The sequence below is a fragment of the Cataglyphis hispanica genome, chromosome 5, assembly GCF_021464435.1.
Source record: "Cataglyphis hispanica isolate Lineage 1 chromosome 5, ULB_Chis1_1.0, whole genome shotgun sequence".
NCBI classification, from domain to species: Eukaryota; Metazoa; Arthropoda; class Insecta; order Hymenoptera; family Formicidae; genus Cataglyphis; species Cataglyphis hispanica.
In genome coordinates, this window is record NC_065958.1 from 4279516 (window position 1) to 4301767 (window position 22252).

The 22252-nt window shown below is 35.5% G+C and overlaps 1 protein-coding gene across 6 annotated transcripts in view; it reads right to left on the bottom strand.

Annotated features, from left to right (window-relative positions):
- LOC126849571 (Krueppel-like factor 6) overlaps positions 1-22252 on the bottom strand; it is a 307018-nt gene that overhangs the window by 180876 nt on the left and 103890 nt on the right. For 3 of the 6 annotated variants that reach the window (XM_050591526.1, XM_050591524.1, XM_050591523.1), the window contains one exon: positions 12659-12845. The exons of 1 other annotated variant lie outside the window; for it this stretch is intronic. In XM_050591526.1, coding sequence (XP_050447483.1) covers positions 12659-12796 — 138 coding nt within the window. In that variant the 5' untranslated portion in view covers positions 12797-12845. Of the gene's footprint in view, positions 1-12658; positions 12846-17486; positions 17504-22252 lie in introns of those variants that run through there. 2 more of the 6 variants (XM_050591527.1, XM_050591529.1) reach the window with 2 other exon arrangements.

The following is a 22252-nucleotide window of genomic DNA, read 5'->3' on the forward strand; positions in this document are numbered from 1 at the left end:
ATTTTCCTACTAAATTAAAATTTACTTGTAGTTAATAAAAGTTTTTTGTTGCGTATTTATATGTCCAAGTAATATTAATTAAAAAAATAAAAAATAATCTTTCCAAAAGCTCTTTATATAAAGGATCCGTCATTAAAACAAAATTAGTATTTGAGATACACTAGTAGTACTATATGTAAATTTGACAATGATGTAACCATTGTAACCTGAATTCGGTTAGATACCAATACAAATAGGCGACAAAGAGTCATTATATGTTATCTACCATTTGCTAAGAGACAACCGTGGCTAATTAGAGACTATATATTCGATGATGACACACGTTGTTTAGTAGCACGCGAGATATTTGATTATTAGATTATCTAAAGGTAAGCGCGATGTAAATGTATTTAAAAAAAAATTACATTCAATGACCAAAATTTATATTATTTTAATAATATACGAGATTCGACTTCTAATTCCTAATGTAATATATTGAAACATAAAACATAAGAGACAGGACACAAGTATACGCAATAATAGGACTGTCTCATCGAAAGTAGGACGTATAGTAACCCTAGGTATTACGTAGGCAACGTATTTGGATGGCGCAATGGGTCATCTGAAGGGTTGCTCAACAGAAGAAGACATATGAATGTTCGCCAGGGATTTAAAGATAACGATCGGATAACTATTTTTTCCATCTTTCTATTCGTGAGATAAATTTGGAAATATAGCAATCCAACGTATTTGGAAAAAAATAATTTTCTTGAAAAAGAATTTAGAGAAAACGCAGATAACAAATTTACAAGACAAACATAAATCTTTTTCGTAATATGTTATGACTCAGAAAATATTATGTAAAACATGTACACTTATCCCAGAAATTATGTCTTGCAGCGCATGTTTCTTTTAAGCTCGTTATTTATACGTAACAGATTATGGAGTTTCCTCTTCATATCGCATGATAATAAATTAAAACACCTGTGCTTTACCCTTTCAACAATCTAGGCATACCAGCTGATAAAATCATTTTAAAACAACGTAAAGTTTATCTAATGCTGTAGAGCATGTATGTATATGATGACCGAGTTTTTCAACAAGAAAAGATTATACGACGCCAAAGCTTTTCTTATCAAAAAAGACGGTTAATTTTAACTCTAGAATGAGTTTTGAATAAAAAATATTATGTCAATTTAAACTTTTGACTATCTTTCTCACTTATTTTCTTTATTATTATATAAATGTAATGATAACAATTTAATAAAAATATTATTAACATCAATTCACTATATCCTTGTATTAATTTTAATGAAATTTTAGAGAACATCGTTCAATTTGCTAAATATAGCGCGGATTTTTAACGCGATTATGCGTTTGTATCAATAATACTTAACATTGTTGATACAACTGCAAGTTTAATCTCTAACGATTTATTGCAACGTCGTATAAATTTTGACAAATGTGTAGTTTTGTCCTAGAGATTTACATTTGAAGATTTATATTATCTACACAACAGCTTATATATATACAATTTGAATTTCACAATTTGAACATTAGTCTTTAGAGCAAGCATAATTAATGACATATAGCATGATTTAATGAGCATAAGCTTCACGTAATGTTAGAAATAAAGAATGCAAAATATATAAAAAAAAAAATTATCTATAAAAAAGCTCATATCAATTTTAGGCACATATCAATTGTCGCATTTTGTATATTATTGACTCTACATCGCAGTGAGCTATAAAGAGAATGCAAATATTTAATTAGTGTCACAACTGTACAGAGTACATTTGCATATATAATTACAAGTATGTAATTATGATCTATTACTAGAAGCCAATTAACATCACGATGCAATTCGATAAGAAGCTATTTCAAATAAACAAGTGGCAAAAGAAGCTGCTCGAAGGCTTTCAATGAGTGACAACTGGCACATGTGCACATGTTGTAAATTACGTATACGAGACATACGTGTACGATAAACAAAATACAAATCAAATGTTTTATCTAAATTTAAAAATCATAAAAACAAAAAAGAAAATTTATACATAAACATACGATATTTGCGAATTAATTATTATTATTATTATATTTATATTATTAAAATACGACACACAAAGAAATTCTTATCGATATCGAAAAGAGAGTATGTTCGCTTTCAAATCCGAATTGATAAAATATCGCGCAAATATCAAATTATTAAAAGCAATAATTTTATATGTATCAATACGTACAGAACTATATAATTTTCACGTATCAATATCTATATAAAAGATAGTATTAATTTAACGTATGCCATTTATGCATCACAGTTTTCAGAACCACGGAATCGTCACATGCGCGATCTCTTTTCATCTTGCGACAGTTCTCCGGGTATCGCGTGCGACGGCCGAAATTTATCTCACGGTAACCAGGAACGGTACTATAAAAGGGCACTACTATACGTTTGTATAGACATACGCATGCATGTGTGCTTGCCGGGAGCGAGTCGTACAGGTTGCGCGGCGCATTTTGCCGACGAGACTTTCTTCGCCACAATGAGAAGTGTGCCGAGGAGGGGAACAATGGCGTAACGCGAAACGGTACGCGCACCTATCGTGCTGCTAAGTGTATTATGCTTCCAGGACGAAGACTGCAACGAGCGAACGGAGCTGTGTACAAAAACGAGTGCGAAAGCGAGGGTTGGCATACCGTGTTCCATACAACTCTCGCGCATTCATCTTTCTCTTTCTCTTGTTTTCCCCTCTTTTCTTTTCCTTCTGCCTCTTTCACCACACTACGTTGACGCACGCGAGTAAAGTCAATGACTGCCCCGTGTACTCATTTATGAAATTCATCGAGGTAATCGTCACGATACATATACATATATATATATATATATATATATATATATATATATATATACACATATATGAGAGAAACCTGTTTGGCAATGATCGCGTACAAGCGTTCGCTGTGTTTCACACATGATTATCTTCGCTCTCCTCTAAAGAGAGACACTCTATTGCGATCTATTGCTTAACTATCTTTTCACATCAAAGATATCTTTGGCGAGGATGCCTTTTGACTATGCTCGAAGTTTCTTTGTCACGTTACTCTAATCGATAGATTGACAATAGTGGTATCAAACTTCGCACAGCTTGACCCATCATGGAAATTCTTATTATTTTAGATATGAAATATTGATGATACTTAATTGAGGGATTTAACAGTATCGATTAGACAGAATAAAATTTAATGTTACAATCCTTAATTATGTTCAAATATACATTATCTACTCGCTCATATATATTTTATATTTTAAGATAATATCGATAAATATACGAACCGAAGTGAGCGTGTCTGACGCTATCAATTGACGGGAACCATATTGAATCTCACTCAATATATCTCGCGCACAGTTTCGCGCGAACGATTCGATCAATCGTGCACATCGCTGAGCCAACTTCCGAAATCCAAAATGGTTCGGTCGGAATATAAAAAGGGAACAGAGCTAGCGACGAATATATACACACGCTCGAAAACAAAACGGCCGCTGACAATCCGTCATGCCGCAACAATGATCCCGCGCATGACAATCCCCGCATCCGGCAGCGGTCAAATTCGACGAAAAGCGAGGATGAAAGATAGAGAGGGGAAGGGAGGAAGGGAGAGAGAGAGAGGGGGGGGGGAGAAAGAGAGAGAGAGAGAGAGAGAGGAGAACCGGATTATCCCATGGACGATCTACTGTATTTCGCAAACACCGAGGGCCTTATCCGTTATCCGTGGCCGCTCGTCGATCACGCTCGATGAACCGGTAAACCGCGCGAAACCACCGAGCGACGCAGTTTCTCAGTACGAAATTATTTCGCGAATGACAAAAGAATAGGAATGTTGAAAAAAAAAACTCACCAATACCCAAACAATTGTTTACTCTTCTTTAGATTAAATAATGGCATTACGCCGATATTTTAGAAAGTAATACGAAATGCGAAAAGTATATAGATATCATATATTATATATAGTATATAATATTTTATTAATAAAATAAATTGTATTTTTAGTAATCAAATCTGATATATTTAGCGCTAAATGCAGCCGATCAATTTTCAATCCCCCTCGAAATAACATATGTAAATTTCACGCGAGATGTAAAAGAAACCAATCAGATCAATATTTAATGTTAAATGTGAGATAGAAAAATAACATGGCGTATATTTTGAATATCTCTTGCTGTCTTTTATTAAAAATTTACTCTTGTGTTACATCTATATAAATTTCATACAAAGGTGACATATTTCCAATCAGTTCGATTCATACCGGATTCGAATCGATACCGGGAGTCATTCGCGATCGATATACGCTTACGCGAATAGAGGAGACGGCGCGCGGGCTCTGGCACTCTGCATCGAATGCGTCAACAAATAAGCGGCCACCGATTGCGTTCTCATGCGGAAAGCGCACGCAACGCACGCACAGGCAGACAGGTATACGCTGCAAAAGCCGCGTTGTGCCGCGGCGACAGTCGAGGGTTGCGTCGACAACCCGCGCGCGATAGCCGGCATTGTACAGGGAAGTTCAATGCGCTTCGGTGACTATGACGGAAGGAGAGCGAGGGGGATGACCGAGGTTTGGGAATAGGGGAAGAAGCGATGGCTGGAGGGGTGGGTGGGTGAATGGGTGGAGGGGAGAGGGGAAATAGGATGGAACGGGCGGACGGTGAATGCAACGATGCACCGCGTATGAATATGCACGATAAACGGGACAGAGTGTCGCTCCGAAAGAGACTGAAACAATTCCGCGCGCCGGAACTGCGTTCCTTTGTACGGCACGGGAATCGTCAAAGGGACAGTGGAGATTAATAAAAAAGAGGAATAAAAAGATGGAAGAGAGAAAGAGAGAACGGTGATCGAGGGATCGTCTATCGGTCCACATAATCGATATTCGTTTTATGCAGATGCGACCGTTTCCGCTGTTCGACAGATGTGCGCACTTCGGCACAGAGAGCGTGACCTAGATATCTTGTGCTCACATATCAATATTCTATTCTCTCGCTTCTGTGTATATGCAGTTTGTAATTATCTTTTGTCAATGACAGATTGAAAACTACTGACCGCCTTATCGTTCAGGTTATCGTCGTTTATTCTGTCGCGTCCGTTCGACTCGATCTTTTATAGCGCGCATTAAATCGATCAAATCTTGCATGACTTAACGGTTATAAAGTTATACGATCATTCCCATTATGATGATATTATTGCGTCAAATTTTTAAATGCTAATCTAATTGGCATCGCGATTACAAAGATTTAGCTTTCTCTATTCGCACAATGGACGTTGAATACATAGCGTTGCTTAACAAATTGTATTTCATTGATAGTATAAATTTATATATATATATATATATATATATATATATATATATATATATTTTTTTTTTTTTTTTTTCAATAAAGAAAAGTAACATATTTTTCAATGTAAAACTCAAATCTTGGAATTTATAACATTGAATTCAATTAATACAATGCTCGACATTATAGTAAAAAAAAGTATCCTTCATCTCTTATTATATTTTTATTGCAATTCCGCTAAATGCTCTTGCTCTTTCCCCTTTTCTCCTTGCTAATCGTATTAGAAAAATCTCGCGTGCAAGCGTCTGCATCGCGAGAGAGGGATCGGCCACTTTCTGAATAACACGATCTTTCGTCGCTCGATGCTGCGACTGTATTTCCGGTACCGCGTCTATCACACCATACTTTGCACCACCCACTCCACCCGCTATCTGCTGCTTTACTGGAGCTACGATATTACTTCAACGGTGCATCTGCAGAGAGCGTGCACACGCAGAGGCGTCGGAGTCGCGTTATATACGATTACGTGGGAGAGGTACGACAAGCCGAGACGTGGAGGACAGAAAGTCGATACTATGGGAGAAGGATACGCGTCTCGGCGGCCCGTCCTCTCGTGGATCGACCGATATATCGACGCGTTCTCGCGCCTAGAGAGCGTCGACCTAAACTTGCCGATCGTGTTTAGTGCCTCGGGAGAGTTAATGGACCGACTGCGATCGGTAGTACATGAGCGAGATTAATTATCGGCTGAGAGAAAGAGAGTAAGAGAGAGAGAGAGAGAGAGAACAAGTGGTTTATAGAATTTTAGTCATTATATATGTGGGAAAAAATTCCTCGATAATGTTAAATGAGAGACTCAAAAGATAATTACATCACTCAATGACTCGTGCAAGTGAAATGTTAATAGCCATTATCTAATTAAATAATATCTAAAGAAATCGCAAGAATTCTGTGTGCCTTTATAAATAAGAATGTATTTTCCCTTTTTATCACATCGCTTAAAACCGAGATATTTTATGAATTTTTAAGATTTTAAATTTATATTTCTCGAGATTATTTCTGCATCGTTGATTTATTCGAGTTGCTTCATTAAAAAGTTGCTTTTAACGAAAAGTGAGAATCAATATTTGTTCTCGATTGGCGTATGTAATAGAATTATATATAACATAAATATTTTTTATAAAAACATTTCCTCTAATCTTAAAGCAAAGTAATTTCTGATTTAATATCGATTACGTACAGCGATATGTTAATTAATAAGTCAACAGTGCTTTAAAATGCGGTGTGCATATATGTATGCGTTAGGTATGCAGTACTTATACATAGCAAGTAGATTTATGCTAATCAAGATATGCAAGATATTTATAAATCCACTTTCGCTATTACTATGATAATCGTGGTAATAATAGCGATGATGGTTAATAATGACTTTTTACTTCTCGTAAAATATATATAAAATATTCATATTTTAAAAACGCGTAATGCATTCAGCAAATTAGAGAATAACCATTACCAAACAAATCATTGAAAAAGCTGATCAAACAATTTGATTCTATATATTCGCCATTTATAAATATTATATATAATATCGCGTTTCTATTATTATTAAAAATATATTTCATCGTTAAAAACTTCTGATATTTTTCTCCTGATACGCTGTATCGAAAAATGAACCATACGATATCAGAGCATGATACATATATCGTTACTCTTCATTTCTATGTTATTCTGTTTATACAGATTGCGATCGTACATGCCAAACAATTCAAAGAAAAAAAATAAGGGAATATTCACAGCTATAAATCAAAAACATTTTTTGATACCTATCATTATCATACTCATATCAATATCGCGTAGTGGAGGTGCTGCGTGTTTCGCGTGCGATGTTACGAAACAAACGACATATGAAAGATAGCTCACAATCGCGTCGCAGCTACGATAGCATTTTCAACGCGACACCTGTGTCATCGATCAACTATGTCGACTCGATTGTAACCAAATCGTTATCGAGACGCGACAGTCCTATTGGCGATCACCGTCGTCTTGCGGCATTAAATAACGGCTATTAACATTCCATTTGCATGCGTAGCGGGAGCATGACTAATGACAGACGGCAGTCTCATTAGTATCATTGTAGAGTGACAAGTCATTTGAGCAATATCCGAAGGATCGTCGGCAGAAAATCAATGAGGTTTCATGGCCGTTCCATTTTTTCTTGCGTATGCAACGGTCTTCTGTAATCAATTCAACCTTTAGCGGAATTAGCGACGGAAATAGCAATACCCTCGATCTCAGACTGGAGAGCCGATCAATGAACGCTTTCTCTTCGCCTCGGCTCCTTATTGCCGAGCTATTTTTGCGAGAGGAGCATAACGGCTGCAAGCGTGCACGTCGTCATTGAGTACAATTGGCCGCATTGTCATAGAGAGCACGCGGGTCATACGACGTCAGGCTGGTGCATAACCATGTCATCGACTAATCCATCCACCTTAAGCCTTAACGGATCTCATGGAAGTTCACGTTCGCGATCAATAAAATAAAAGTACTATTTTTAATTGAATATTAAATTTAATAAAAAACAAGATTCGAGAGAATTTCTCAATATTTTATGTTTGAGTATTTTTCCGTGCAAATAATTTTAAAGCCGAAACTCTTGCGGGAATAGTAAAAAACACAAAAAAATTCACCGTCAGTTTTTAACAATCTGTTAAATTAATTAATTAAAACTAATAAGGAGGGATGTGTTAGGGCGCAACTGGTGCACGTGCAAGATTACACAGCTGCTTTCAAGAGTTGACTTTATAATGGAAGGCTAAGAACGTGATATTACAGATAAATCTCATAATAGTGTGTGAGTAAGATTATTAAATACATAAAGAAAATCCACACATTATGTATAAAATATTTCGAACAACATTTAAAAAATGAAAATGTATGCATTATCGGTGAACCGTATCTGTAAATGAAATCTATACACGGTAAGTAATATCGAAATGTCCTGTAGAGAAATTATCTGAAATAAAAATTAAAATAATTTAAAAATTACTAAAGTAATTTTTAAATCTATCTGTAATTTCGTGATTTTAGAAATTTGAATTCAATATTGACTCATATTGAGACGGCGAATAAATCTGTTCGTCTAAAATATGAATACCTTCATTCTTTTTTTTCTAGTCAAAATTATAACAATATATCAATATTGAGTTTTCAGCACAATATTCCTATTAACCAATATATTGATCGATATAAATATTCATACACGATCATGCACACGTTTAGATTACGTTACGATGAGATCTCGCGGTAGAACGTGCTTCACGTCGCTTTACGTTCCCCGGATCGCGCGTATTAAATTAAATCTGTGAGGATGAATAAGAAGCAGAATCGTTTCAACGCTGCACGTTGGCAAAGCAGAGCAGCGAGATACGCGTCGAAGCAGGACTTTACGGTTTCTTCATATTACGAACTCGACTCGTTTCTTCGTGCCAATCTCACGCAAAGTCCTGAACTCTCATCAAACACAATATAATCGGGTATCGCACCGGGGCGACTCGTTTGCATCCCAAACGGCGTCTCGAACGAGGCCGTGGCTCTCGCGAAAACGAGTATCGATTGAACGCAAATTGCGCGATCGTAAATCGGAGCGACTTATTCTCGTCGTAAGAACGGACACGACACGTATCTTACGGGGATCGAATCAACGGAATAATTTGACATGGGCGAACGACGCCGTCGTGATAAACGAAATTTATCGCGGCCAGGTGTGATCCGCCACGGTTTTACTATCTCGATCCGAATGGATAATTTAGCCGGTTGATAGCAGCCGGATAACGAGATTACGGAGCCGAGATCACGTCGGATAGAAAAACAGGCTTGCTAAAAACCGGCACTGAATGTTGGTCGCTCGCTAATGTTGACCAGAGCGTAACGTGCGTGCGTGACTGCTTTGCGAGAGGAAATAAGAGATGCTAACAGCAAGCCGCCGGTTTTTTGGTGTAATGGCGAATAATTGTGTTTACGAAACTCTCCTGGAATAGCATCGTTATATGTACGTATTGCGTGACGGCCACAAACTGTAACAGTACACCCCGAGTATCAGGCGAGTGCGAGCAAAAACGAGGTAGAGGGAAAAGTCAGAAATTTCGCATATAGAAGCGCGAAAATGTTCGATGCGCGTAAAAACGCGCTTCGGGAGAATAACGATTTATCCGGGTCGAATTTCGCAAATATTACAACTACGAGGACTGAACGGTCGCATTTCCCGTGCTAATTAAAGTAGCACATAATTGAAAAATTTCGGATAACGCACATGCCGGGTTAAACGTTCGGCCGTAATTCCATCGGTTTTACGTCAAGCGCTATGTAATACGAGAGTAAATCAAATTATTCGCAGAGCGCATTGTTTCATTTGAGCGAAATGAAATGATAAATCGATTGTAAGACATCGTGTACTGAAATATTTAATAAATTAAATTATTGCTTTTACGCGCGATACGAAAATGTTTACTGAAACAGATTTTAACGCGAACGATATTCGGGGTCATAAATTATTTCCAGGCACACACGATGAAACTAATTTAAATCAATTCGGCAAAGCGAGATAAAATCGTCAGCTAATTTGGTGATTTCAGGACCAAGTTAAAATTCTCCACGTAAATGGAAAACGAGATAACAAAAATAGATATGTGCCATCTGCCATGATGATACTCGCGCCCACCTACTTTGCGGAAACAACGCATCCACCATCTGCTTTTGCAGATGTTCCGTCCGCTTTATTCCCTATTCCTGCCATCGAGCAAATATATTTCTACCCTACAAAATCCTATCGCAAAACATCACAATGATCTCATCATTAATACGAGATAATAAATAAATATCTGAATAAATCATGCTCGCGTGAATCCGTTTGTATTTCGTGCAATATTAATCTTTGGACTAAAATCCAGTTTTTCCTCCTTTAACATTCCCCGCTATCTTGTTTTATTTATCCATCCTTACTTTGCTGTTCTCTTATTTAAAGACGTCCTGTTCGACTTCTGTCTTCGTCTCTGTGCTGACTTTTGACCTTCTGTTTAAGAGAGGTTTCGTCCTACATAAAATATTCACAGAGACTTTTGCACCTAGACACAGGTGCCCTAAAAAATACATTCGTCACAGAGGCGAAAGAGAAAAAATAAGAAGAAAACCGGGTCGCGTACACGAAAACGGCGGATTAACCTTTCGCCGATCACCGGTACACGACCTCAGTGAACCACATGATGCTGTGCCGAAGCTCTAAATTTAAGAATTGGACCGTGGAATTAATCTTTGACAGCTAACAATAAGAATAAGAACGTCTTCGTGTCGAGAAGCTAATGTCCCTACTAGTGCAACCAGAGAAATGACGTGACATTTCGACAGAATGCTACGCGCGAGTCGTCAGCTGATAAAATTATTCCTATACATGACGAGAAAGTTGATTCCTTCCTCTTAACCCGGTTATATTTCTTAACCTCAGATAAATGTGTACTTCAATGCGCGCTTTTATCTATGCCGATGTCGATGTACTCTAATCGATATTAACCTATAAATATTTCGCGAGAAACAAGAAACGTTTTAACTCTTTAGTTTAGTCTATATTCTAGCATTCGTGTGTATGTACATATATACATATATATGTGTGTGTGTAAATGTAACTATATCTAAGTATAAAAAAAATTCAATTATTTATAATACACTCATAATATCCTACAAGCAATAAATAAAAATTTTGTTTAATTTAATAAACAAATTCAAACAATATTATTTTGCAAATATAAATATAACAGATAAGTATTTATAAAAAGGAGATTCTTTTAGAAGATTAATTATATATATATATATATATATATAAATGGGATTTGATAAATTGTTCACGAAATCTATAAACGGATAGAATGTAGATATTTAGTATACGATATTTCGTGCAATTGCTGCATAAGGACATAATTTTTCATAATTTAGCATAAGTTAGTGTGTTAATTGTAACAGTGTATTTTGCTGCGAGCGGTATTAATGAATCGAGATATTTCAACAGCGGATTGTTGACTACGTTATTGAAAATGCTGTAAACGTTAAAGCTTATGCTCGGGGGCTACCGCGCGGTAAACAAAGCTGTATATTGTAATTGGAATTGCAACGATCGCCGGGATCCAGGATCGTTTTAATATGATTCAGCATTCAACCGTCGTAATTATTTTGCGCACTGCGTAATTTGTATCGCGCACAGATATTTCCGATACTCAAAATCTGATTTTTGATAAAACGAGATATGCCATTGCATCATGCATTGCATGTGATGTATTATACAATAGCATGATAAGCAATGTATATGTATACACTTTCTTATCATAATCCATATTTGTCTTTCGCGGCAACATTCTCCTTGAAACTTGAAAGAATCAACTTGAAAAAATTAAAACAATGCACGAAACGGTCTCATTATATATAAAAAAAAGAAACATATTTATATATTTTTTAAAAATATCTATCTATTAGAAAATATAAAATAATTATTTAGCACCTCTTAAAACAAGGTAGAACAAGGTGCAACAAATACCTATATCTTGTATTTTGATCGAAAAAAAATATAGCGAGAAAATGTACGTCCACGTTTTTTTACAATCAGGTAACTTACGACAACTGCCACGATTTTTCTGCGATCCGTTCTTCTTCGTCGGAATAAATTTCTCGTCGCACATTGGCGTTCTCTTCATTGCGGGATGTTTTCAGTCTAACTCGGTCGGTCTCTCACGAGACGACCAACAATTTACTGCCGTTACGCGATCTCGCGTAATATCACAGCGATCGTAAAAACCCGGCGCTTTTCCGCGATGCGAAAACTACCCTGTGACAAAGTCTATCACAAGACAAGAAACTTCGGTGAGACTTTTCTTGGCAGTTTCTCTCCTCGAATCGCCATCGAGATGATTTCGCCAAATCGAAAACGGCAGTTGCAGCGGCGAAGTTCCAACATCCCGAAGAGGAATGTAGAAGAGAAAGACGAAGTTTGTGGGAGCATTTCTCGAGTACTCTCACGCTCTCTAGCGTATTTACCGATATAGCATCAACGCAAGGCAAAATTTCAAGGCGCGTTAAGGAGGACGTTAAGATATTAAATCCGAGAGCTACGTCGGGCTTTCGGGTTCTCAACTAATTATGGAGTTGAGTGCAACCTTAACCTCTCTTCCCTTTCCTTCCATGCTGTCCTCAGCGCGGACCCACTGCCAGCCACCCTCTCGCGCGGCCCCTTCTCTTTCCTGACCCGCAATTGATTTAAGACTTCACCCGCAGCTGTGCGAAATTGAATGGGAAATTTGCCTAGCCTACCTTAGTTACGCAGTCGTGCAGTCCCTTTCTATTGGTGGTGCAAGATAGTAAGATGTAAGATGAAAAAGAAAATATGGGAATCTGACTGAACAGCAGTGGGATGTCCGGGAAATCTTTCGGCACACGTAACAGAAGCATTCTCCTACACCTTTGCGAAGAACGTAACACATTTTGGCGATTGATTTACCTGAAACAAAGAAAATTAAAAATATAAAAGATTGCAAACATATTTTCAATTATATTAATTAATTATACATACGCAATTAATTTAATCAAATATATAATTTAAAAAATAAGATTTAAAAAAAAATAGATTTTATGTGTGTGATAGCTTAGAATAATTTAGACATATCTAAATAACTAAAATTATATATATCTAAATAGGAAGTAAAATAGGAAAAAAAAAATTTAAATATAGATATTATAAAAACTAACTGGTAAACAATTCTGTCTTAAATAAAAATGGTGAAATAATACGTCATGGCAACTGTAACAAACAAGAAAATAATATCGCAAGAAACTTAATGATATAGTTGATGAGATTATTATATGAATAATGTCTTATATATGAACAGTGAGTATACATTGAACGCATATAGCCATGAGTTTATCTTTCGTTGCAGTAACAAACATCGGTCGTAGAGAATAATTTATAGTAATATCGCAGGGATAATGAAAGCGCGAGACAAGAGAGAGAGACAGACAAACTCTGGCCAAGTGACAGTCCACGACGATTTATAAGGTATTACGTTCTCTAATGACCGGTTTAGGTAAATGACCCGAATTCCTTAGTAAATCTTCAACGAGAGAGGACTCTGAGAGTGGGGGGACTCTTGGGTTAACTTCCGCTTGGTCGCCCCAATTATCCGGCGCGTTCTAATGATCTAAACGATTGCGCCACGACGGGACATGTCGCTCCACGTTAACCTAGGTCAGTGAGGATAGACGCTCTTCTCGAGCAACGACGAGCTTGCGTTGTTTGTGCCCGGAAAAAAAAGGGAAACGGGAAACGAGCGATCGTAATTTCTGGAAAGCTTTTCCAGATAATGGCATTCTCAGGACCTAATAAAGCTTTTCTTTTTCTCTTCTCTTCTGCATTTTACCGCTCCTCTACATCGAGTGTATTCCGCTAACAATTGAAAACACAATTTTTGTAAAATTTAATAGTAAACATCTTAACGCGGTTATCAAGATCTTCTTGATATAAGAATATATTGAATCATGTAGTGACAAGATAAGCAAAGGAATGTTCCAATAATTGATAAGTAACATAGTTTAAAAAATATGTCGCAACCTTGGCATATTTCTTCGATATTTTATCGCGTCGAATATCTAAAACGCCATAGCAATCAAGCGAAATAATGCACTAATTATCACAATCTACTCTTCTTCTTCGATATTTGTGTTAAATAATTAAGTAATAAATAACTATTCAAATTTTTAATAAAAAAAATTTTCAAAATAAATTTTTTTATGAAAAATTGATATACTTAATTGTTTATGTCTCTCTTAGGTGATAATTAATCTATTTAAATTTCTTTTTTTTTTACTACAATTTTTATTAGAATTACGACTCTCTTTTTGAATAAGAATAAACATATAATTATAGAATTATAGAAAGTTCGCTCAAAATTTATTTTTCTAGATAGGTGCGGATGAGTTGGAAAACGCGTAAAGTATTCGAGCTATAAATATTAATTCTGTAATTGGCCTACAAAGTGATTTACGCGGCTCATAAAAGTACCCTGGCGTTATTTATATCGTAGTATACACGTCTCCCAGTATCTGCATACGTGGGTCATTCTCACTGAAGTGGCTCCCAGAAAAATCATTTTTCTGGAAGCGCAAGAAAATGCGCATGCAAAAGCGGAACAAGAAACTAAAAATGATTATGCGTATTTGTGTATAATAACGCGCGTATTATATATATATAAGAAAAAAAAACCGAAACTCATTACATTAACTATAATAACGGCATTGACGAAGCATGAAAAGAATCACATTCTGCAAAAGAAAATTTTTAATAAAAAACACACACATGTGATAAAATCAGCTATAATGTTATATAATCAATACACACACAACTTTAAAATTATATATTTTCATAAATTACAATTTCTTGTTATGTGTAATTGTAAAATAAGTGAATTTGAGATAAGATAATTTGGGATTAATATGGAAAAGTAGAGCACAGAATATATCAATTTATTGTATATGTGTGTGCTATTGTCATATAGCCATACGTATTGCGCCCGAATATGCTTTTAAGCCAGGTACGCCCAAGTGCGGCAAAATGCGCTAAAGTCCGCCAAATTACGATACAGTACGGTGTAGTAACTGTGGCACTCCCATGGCAGCCAAAGTAAATGAGATTAAGGCTGCCAAAGTACGCTAGAGCGCACTTTATTAGAGTAGGTCAAACTACTCCAAATTGGCCTCTACTATGACACGTTGTAGCTCATTCTGGCATATTTGCGTACAGATAGTATTGCTGGATTGTTATCCTAATTGAACGGAGGCATATACAGACCATTGAATAAAAGGAGAAATGAAACATTGATTATTCATGTTCGATCGATAGTGGTAATGTCTTTCCGAAAGTATTCTTAGCAAAGTCTACTACTGTGCTCTTGCGTATTAAACAGTCTCATTAAAGCATGGCCCGAGAGCGAAAATATCTCGACATCGATCACCGCCAACGGCCGAAACTTTATAAGCCGACTTCATTATTCAGGCCGTTGGAATCGTGACGCGCGTGGAGCCGTCGATCGGCAGGCGAAAAGCTTGTACAAATATTTAGACGACGATCGACGACGGCTTCCGTCTATAAAAGGTGGCGCGCCATAACGTACTACCGCGCGGCTTCCAAGCCATTTGTAAAATGTCCCTCGCCGATTCCGCAATTTTAAGAGACGTATCGGTCTTGTTTACCGAGCACGCTGTATTTTACGACTGCCCCCACTCCCGCGCAAAGTGTTCCTCGCCGCAGCCGATATATTTCATGCAGATGTTGCCCGAAAGTAATCGAGGTAACTCGATACGGACTCCACCCTTACAAACAAAGGAACTTTTCGAGACCTTCGGCAGCGTAATAACGATCTTTTCTAGAAATCCCCTTCCGTATCCCTTCGTCGCAATGTAGACGAAACGTCGATCGTTTGCATCGGTCCGTTCGATCATCATTTGTCGAGGAATATCAATGATTCAAGAAAAAGCATTACAAGGAAAAGCGAAACAAGAGAGACATTAGTCAAAGTATAATCCAAGTTTTATATATTTCTAAATGACATATCGAATATCAAAACAAAAACGAAAATGTTGGCCATTTCAGAAAAATTTTAAAACATAATGTGAAAGAGATTGTCTCTCAATTATGACGCTATATTATCACTTAACTCCGATTTTAGAAAAACGCTAAGAAATATTTAAAATCCAATATAACAGTTGATTATAAATATCCAGCCAATTGAAAATATTAATATTATAATTCTTCTATAACACTTTATATTATAATATAATGCTGACTGGAATGTCATCACAATAATCGATATAAAACTGAAAATAGAAATTCTCTTTCATTTTATTTTCCACAACTCTCATAATAAAAATCAGTAAAATCGTTGAATATTAATAGCGTGAATTGTCATTCATCATTGAATGTTTTATCACATTATTGGTTATTCAAGCATTTCTACATGAGGTATCTTTAGTCAATCGTATATTATTTTAACGATGAATTAATTATTGTAGAAACATCAATTACATCAAAAATGATTCAATATATTTTTCAGTAAATGAAGAGATAAAATTAAATTAAAACGTTCAGGAAATAAAATAAAAATATTAATTTATTGATATATATTAAATATTTCAATAATCAATTCAGTAGCGGTTTAACGATAATTTATCATCGCGGTTCACTAGCTCATTGTCAGAAGCTCGTTTCCTCTCTGCCACTTCATCCGCCGATTCTAATCCAGAGTTCAGTTTGCGTGCGCATAAATACCGACTTCCATGTGCGCTTCTTTTGTATTCACGTATATACGATGAATCACGTGCACGCGTGCACGCGTTCGTGCTTACCGCAATGAAATCGATACAAGTTCTTTCGACGACTTCCTTCGAGATGGTTACCTAGGGAAGAAGGGCGACTCTCTACCTAAGGGCGGTTGCCATTCACGTCACCATAAAAATAACGCTTGTTTGTAAGATCGATTATGTAGTTATGTACGTAATCGCGTGACAATCGTCTCTCTGTTTTGTTTTTATGTATGTAAATGCAATCGTGATTCGATCTTTGACAATCAGAGCCAATTATAGAAAATTTGCCATTTAATCCGAGGAAATCTATTCTAAACATACATTTTACCTCATTATTTTTAATTCAACACTCAAATTTTATAAATAGTAGAGTTGAGGCATTAAAAGAATTTTTTATAGGAAAAATAATATTCTTGTATTTAAATTTTCTTAATTAAACATTATAAAATTTATAATGTTAAAATATAATGTTAAAATAAAAATTAATATATACTAAATTTTATATACTCTCGTAATATAATTTGCAAGACATATGTACTGCAGAAACTTCACTCTAGAAATTGTAAGAGAAACATACATAACTCCAAAATAATTAATTTGTTAATTAGAATAACTAGATACTACAAAAAAATAAACATTTTATTTCAATCAATTTCAGTATTCTACTGTATGTTTTCTCCACTGATTCTTGTTTTTTTATTGACTCTTATCATCTTTACAGTTCAGCGGCGGCATTTCAATAAAAAAAAAATTTATTTTACAATATTAAGATTTCACGACTTCATACCATCAAAAAAGTATCGATTTATCACCATCGGTTTTTCCTTTCCATTAAATAAATCTCCTTTAATTTTAAGTTAATTTAAAGTTAATCTGAAATAAATAGAACAGTAAGATTATATCGGAAATGTTGTAAAGAATGATAATATATTTTGTAACTTCCCTTCTTTTACACGTGGTGGCATTGGTGTCATCATTGTTCTATCATCCAGAAACAATGCAGAAAAAATTTATATGCTCATTGACTTAATTATTATGTATTATTTTTTAAAAGCAATGGCATAATATCAAGGTATTACACATTGTTTACACAATCTTATATTCATTTTCACATTAAGATCATGAAAATTACACAACCGCGACAATAGAAACTGTTGACTGACGAATGCTATGCAGACTTATAGCGTAAATCACGATACGATGTGATAAATATTAATAACTTGTTACAAAGTCCTCTCTCGCGCAAGTCGCAGATACTGGATAATCTATACTCTTGTTTTCCTTTACAAGCGTCATGGCGCGCCTCTTCAATGAATCATTTCGTTTATAAGGAATTGACGCGAGTCTCGGATCGTCTGAATAAGTCTCGAAAGTTTGTAAACCATCGATCGTTATCCCATTCATAAATATGCACACTTTTGAGAAATGCTTCGAGCGTGAATAACATACATGGAATTTATATATTTACAAGCTGATATCTCATATTTTTAAATCAAAACTATTTTTGAACTGAGTAAATGTATAAATTATCTAGAGAATCAATCAATATTTATTTATTTATAACCTTATAATTAATTTTAAATATTAACTTTAAAAAAAATTATACAGTCGAAAACATTATCTCATCCCAATCTAAATAATTTTTAGCGACAAGTGCGCAAAATTATAATAAGACATTTTAGTTTTTTTATGCATTTTAAAGAAAACTGCGATAAGTATATAAGATCAGTTTTAAAATTGATTATTATAATATATAATAAGATATAATAAAAATAAAATATATTAATATATACTATTCTTCTTTAATACGTATTTAGCTGAGCACATAATTTTTATACTGTTGACAATTGTCTTTCTCTCACGAGCATAATGAACAGCTGCAACAAGAATAGAAAGAGACACACGCGCGCGTGGTCTCACATTACGATGTACAAACCAAAGGTCGATTAAATTATCGCCTCAAAACAAAAGTTCCGTCAATTATACAAGATGATCACATGAATGTGTATAATTAGCCCTATCTACAAAGGAAGCGCATTCTTACGAGATGACACACTCAGCAGGAAAAACATAAACAAGGTTTTGTTTTGCATAAAATATATATATATATATATATATATATATATATATATATATATATATATATATATATATATATATTTATATATATATTATTATATATGTATATATATATATATATATATATATATATATATATACACACGATAACACGAATATTGAAATAGAAGAAAAGTCTCTATCTTCTTTAAAATGATTATCTCTAATAAACACGTTGGTTTTGTGTTCCACGTGTTGTCACGCTGCGCAAAAACATCTGCCGGCGCTGTGTACAATAAGAAAAGCCTCGGGTGCGCGCGATCGTGTAGAAGAGATCGCTTTTATGCGAGTTTTACGTAATTCACGTGTGTGCGCGCCATTGAATGCAGTTAGGTGTTTACATCGGGTGATGCGTAACGGCAAAACATATGGCGCATGCACACCTACGCTCGTTCATCTCGTATCGAGGCGTACAAATAGGATGAACGATGTTGCATCGATCAACGGCGTATCGTTTTCCCATGCTGAAATTCTATTAATCTCGTGATGGAATTTTCCCAACATTGTTCACGTTCAAGAATCACGCTCACGTTTCTCGTTACGACCTGCATGAGTTACTGCGATAATTTCATTAATTTTTATTATCTTGTGTTTAATTGATACGCTTTGAAGCTTTTAGGAATAGTTATTATTATTATGTTATCTTGTAATTAACTACTAATTAAATCGCAAGAAATAAATTTTTCATGTATATACAAAACTAACATTAATTATTTTTTGTAAAAAATATACTGCTAATCTTTCGTTGTTGATTAACTTTGTTTATTACAAAATAATATAAATTAGCCAACAAATATGCATCTAAGTATATTTTTTATGACACCGTACTTCAAAGAATAAACAATGTTTTAAATTCGGAAAATATTCTTTTCCAGTATTTTTTCAAAAATATCTTTTTTTTTTTCGTCGCACAAGAAACGTATATATTTCTTGTTTTTCATGTAAAATTTTTGCAATAAACTCAGTTTTTTGCAATAAACTTCAACTCGACAATAACATGCTAAACATTTGCAGTTGTTGGCGAGTTACATTCTCATAATTAAATACTCGAATTTAGCGATTGAATCGAGAATCAAATCCACGGCGACGACAAAGTGCAACATGGAACGATCTCGCGGTCTGGCTTCTGACTCACGATTCTTACGCCCCGTCTCGCGGCAAAATACATGAAACACCACCGACAAGCCACCTTTCCCATTATACACTTACGTAACCGCGCATACACCGCCAATGCCAGTCAGGTATTTACACGGTACGCCGCGTACGGACTTAACGCATTCCGCCGACGTTCACACACCCACGCGCGTATGTGCAACGCGCCGTATCCTCTCCCTCCTCTTCCTTGCCTCCCTACGTTTTCCGCACATGCACTCGCGCGCCGGTTCGTGGGATACGAAAGAGAGCGTTTCGCTTCGCTCCGCTCGCGCGTTATACGGGATGTTACAATAAGCGTGACGTCACTTCCGGAATATCCGGCACGGACCGTGAGGAGGAAGCTAGGTCGGTAGGTTGGTAGGTAGCGAGATGGATCAGCCGCTTGCATACAGGGTATCCGAATGTTCATCCAGTCATTGATTTGAATTTAAAATTAATTTTTTTCAACAATGTTTGATGATTTATGACAAATCTTTAGTTATTGCGCAATTTTAATTAATTTTTATTTTTAAACATTTTGATAGTAAAATCTCTTCAATTAGAATATAATTGAATTGAAAAAAAAAATCAAATTTTTGTTAACTATTTAGAGGTAGTTAACTATTTACCTGTCAAATTTCAATTCTCGATTAATTAAAACTATTTATTTTCAATATTAAATAATTTTGTAATCATTGACGTTTCATCGTAAAATAATTGCGATTCTTTTTCATTTGTCACGCGGTATCTATTATATAATATCTTTTCTTAATAGAGAGAGAAAAAACATTCGGTGGTTCTGGAACAATCTAGTCTAATGCAACACATGATAAAGAAAAGGGCTATTGCGTGGTATTCGTTTCGGTTCTCAATGTCGATGTCGTTAACGGTATGTTATATTATATAACGGCTGCGTTGTACGTATTTACGATTCCGCAAGGTTCTCTTTGGCATTGGATAAGACGTATACGTAACTCGTGCATGAGCAACCATAGTGAAAGTACGATATCAAGACGGATATACACAAGGTTAGAGGAAGTATATCATTGGAAATCTGTTTATGAAACATAGCAACGGATAATCTTGGAATGATAATTTTCTTAAAAAAAAAAAAAACTTTTCTCTCCATTTCCAATACAGAAATATTTATGTCTAACATAAGCTTTTATCTAAAGAAAGAAATGTTCAATAAATAATGAGACAAATTACAAAAGAATACATGTGTCATTTCCGGTAAAGATAATCATTCTGATTCATGTTTCATTTATCTGATAATCAATTATAAAAACATATATTAAGTCTCGTCTCTCAAAGAAATCTTAAGAGAAAATTTTCCATCTTACAAAAAAATTTTTTCAGTTTCTCACAGGGAATGCATTTAATTTTATCATATCCGGAAGACTGCACACGCTTAAGTCGCAAACGGTCCCGGTGTCCTTTGCTCACCGGAAATTACGAAACGACGTTACTTTCCGCGTTTCCGTCGACGTAATGCAAATACGAATCTTGTCGACACTGTGCCCATTTCCGTGGATTAGGAGACGGTCGTACATGGCGAGGGGTTCGAGAATCGAAAGGGGATATCCGTCCGCTTAACTAAACGGCACTCCGTGCGATCGTGGAACGGATCGAAACACTCCTGGCGCTAAGGATTAAAGTAAGCATCGATTGGAAGGTGGCGGGAATTATCCCCCACTAGCGAAGGAATTACGGAATCAAATAGAAGCGACAGGAACAAGCCGGAGTAATATCCATGTATAATTTTATCGGATAAAAGAATGTCCAAGTATTTAAAAATTCTGTAATAAACGTTCTCCATCTCTTCTATCCATCCATTATACCTCATTCACGTTTTTTGTCGAAAAGATATATAACGTATTTTCATAATATACATATTATTACTCTATTATATCCAAAAGTAAACAGTAAACAAGTTAACAGTAAACAGAGACGGTATATAATATTAGAGTCAACAGTTTATTGTTCGGTTTTCCCCTCTGTTTACGTAAATTAATAATTAAATTCATCACATGTATCCTTTATAACGTCATGTATTAAACTCGAAAGAACTTGGCTTTATAAAAAATGTGGTGTATTTATAACCGCAAAGTTATATCGATAATCCTCGTAGCACAGGTAATCCAAACTTGGGCAAGAAAGTTTTAACGATTTCACTTGCGGGCAAAAATTTCCAGCGGGATATGAGAAATCGCCGAAACTTTTCCGCCCAATCCAAATTGCTTGGCACGTCATAAATGATCGACAGCATTTTCGAAATCCTACAAAAGATTTTAAAGAGCA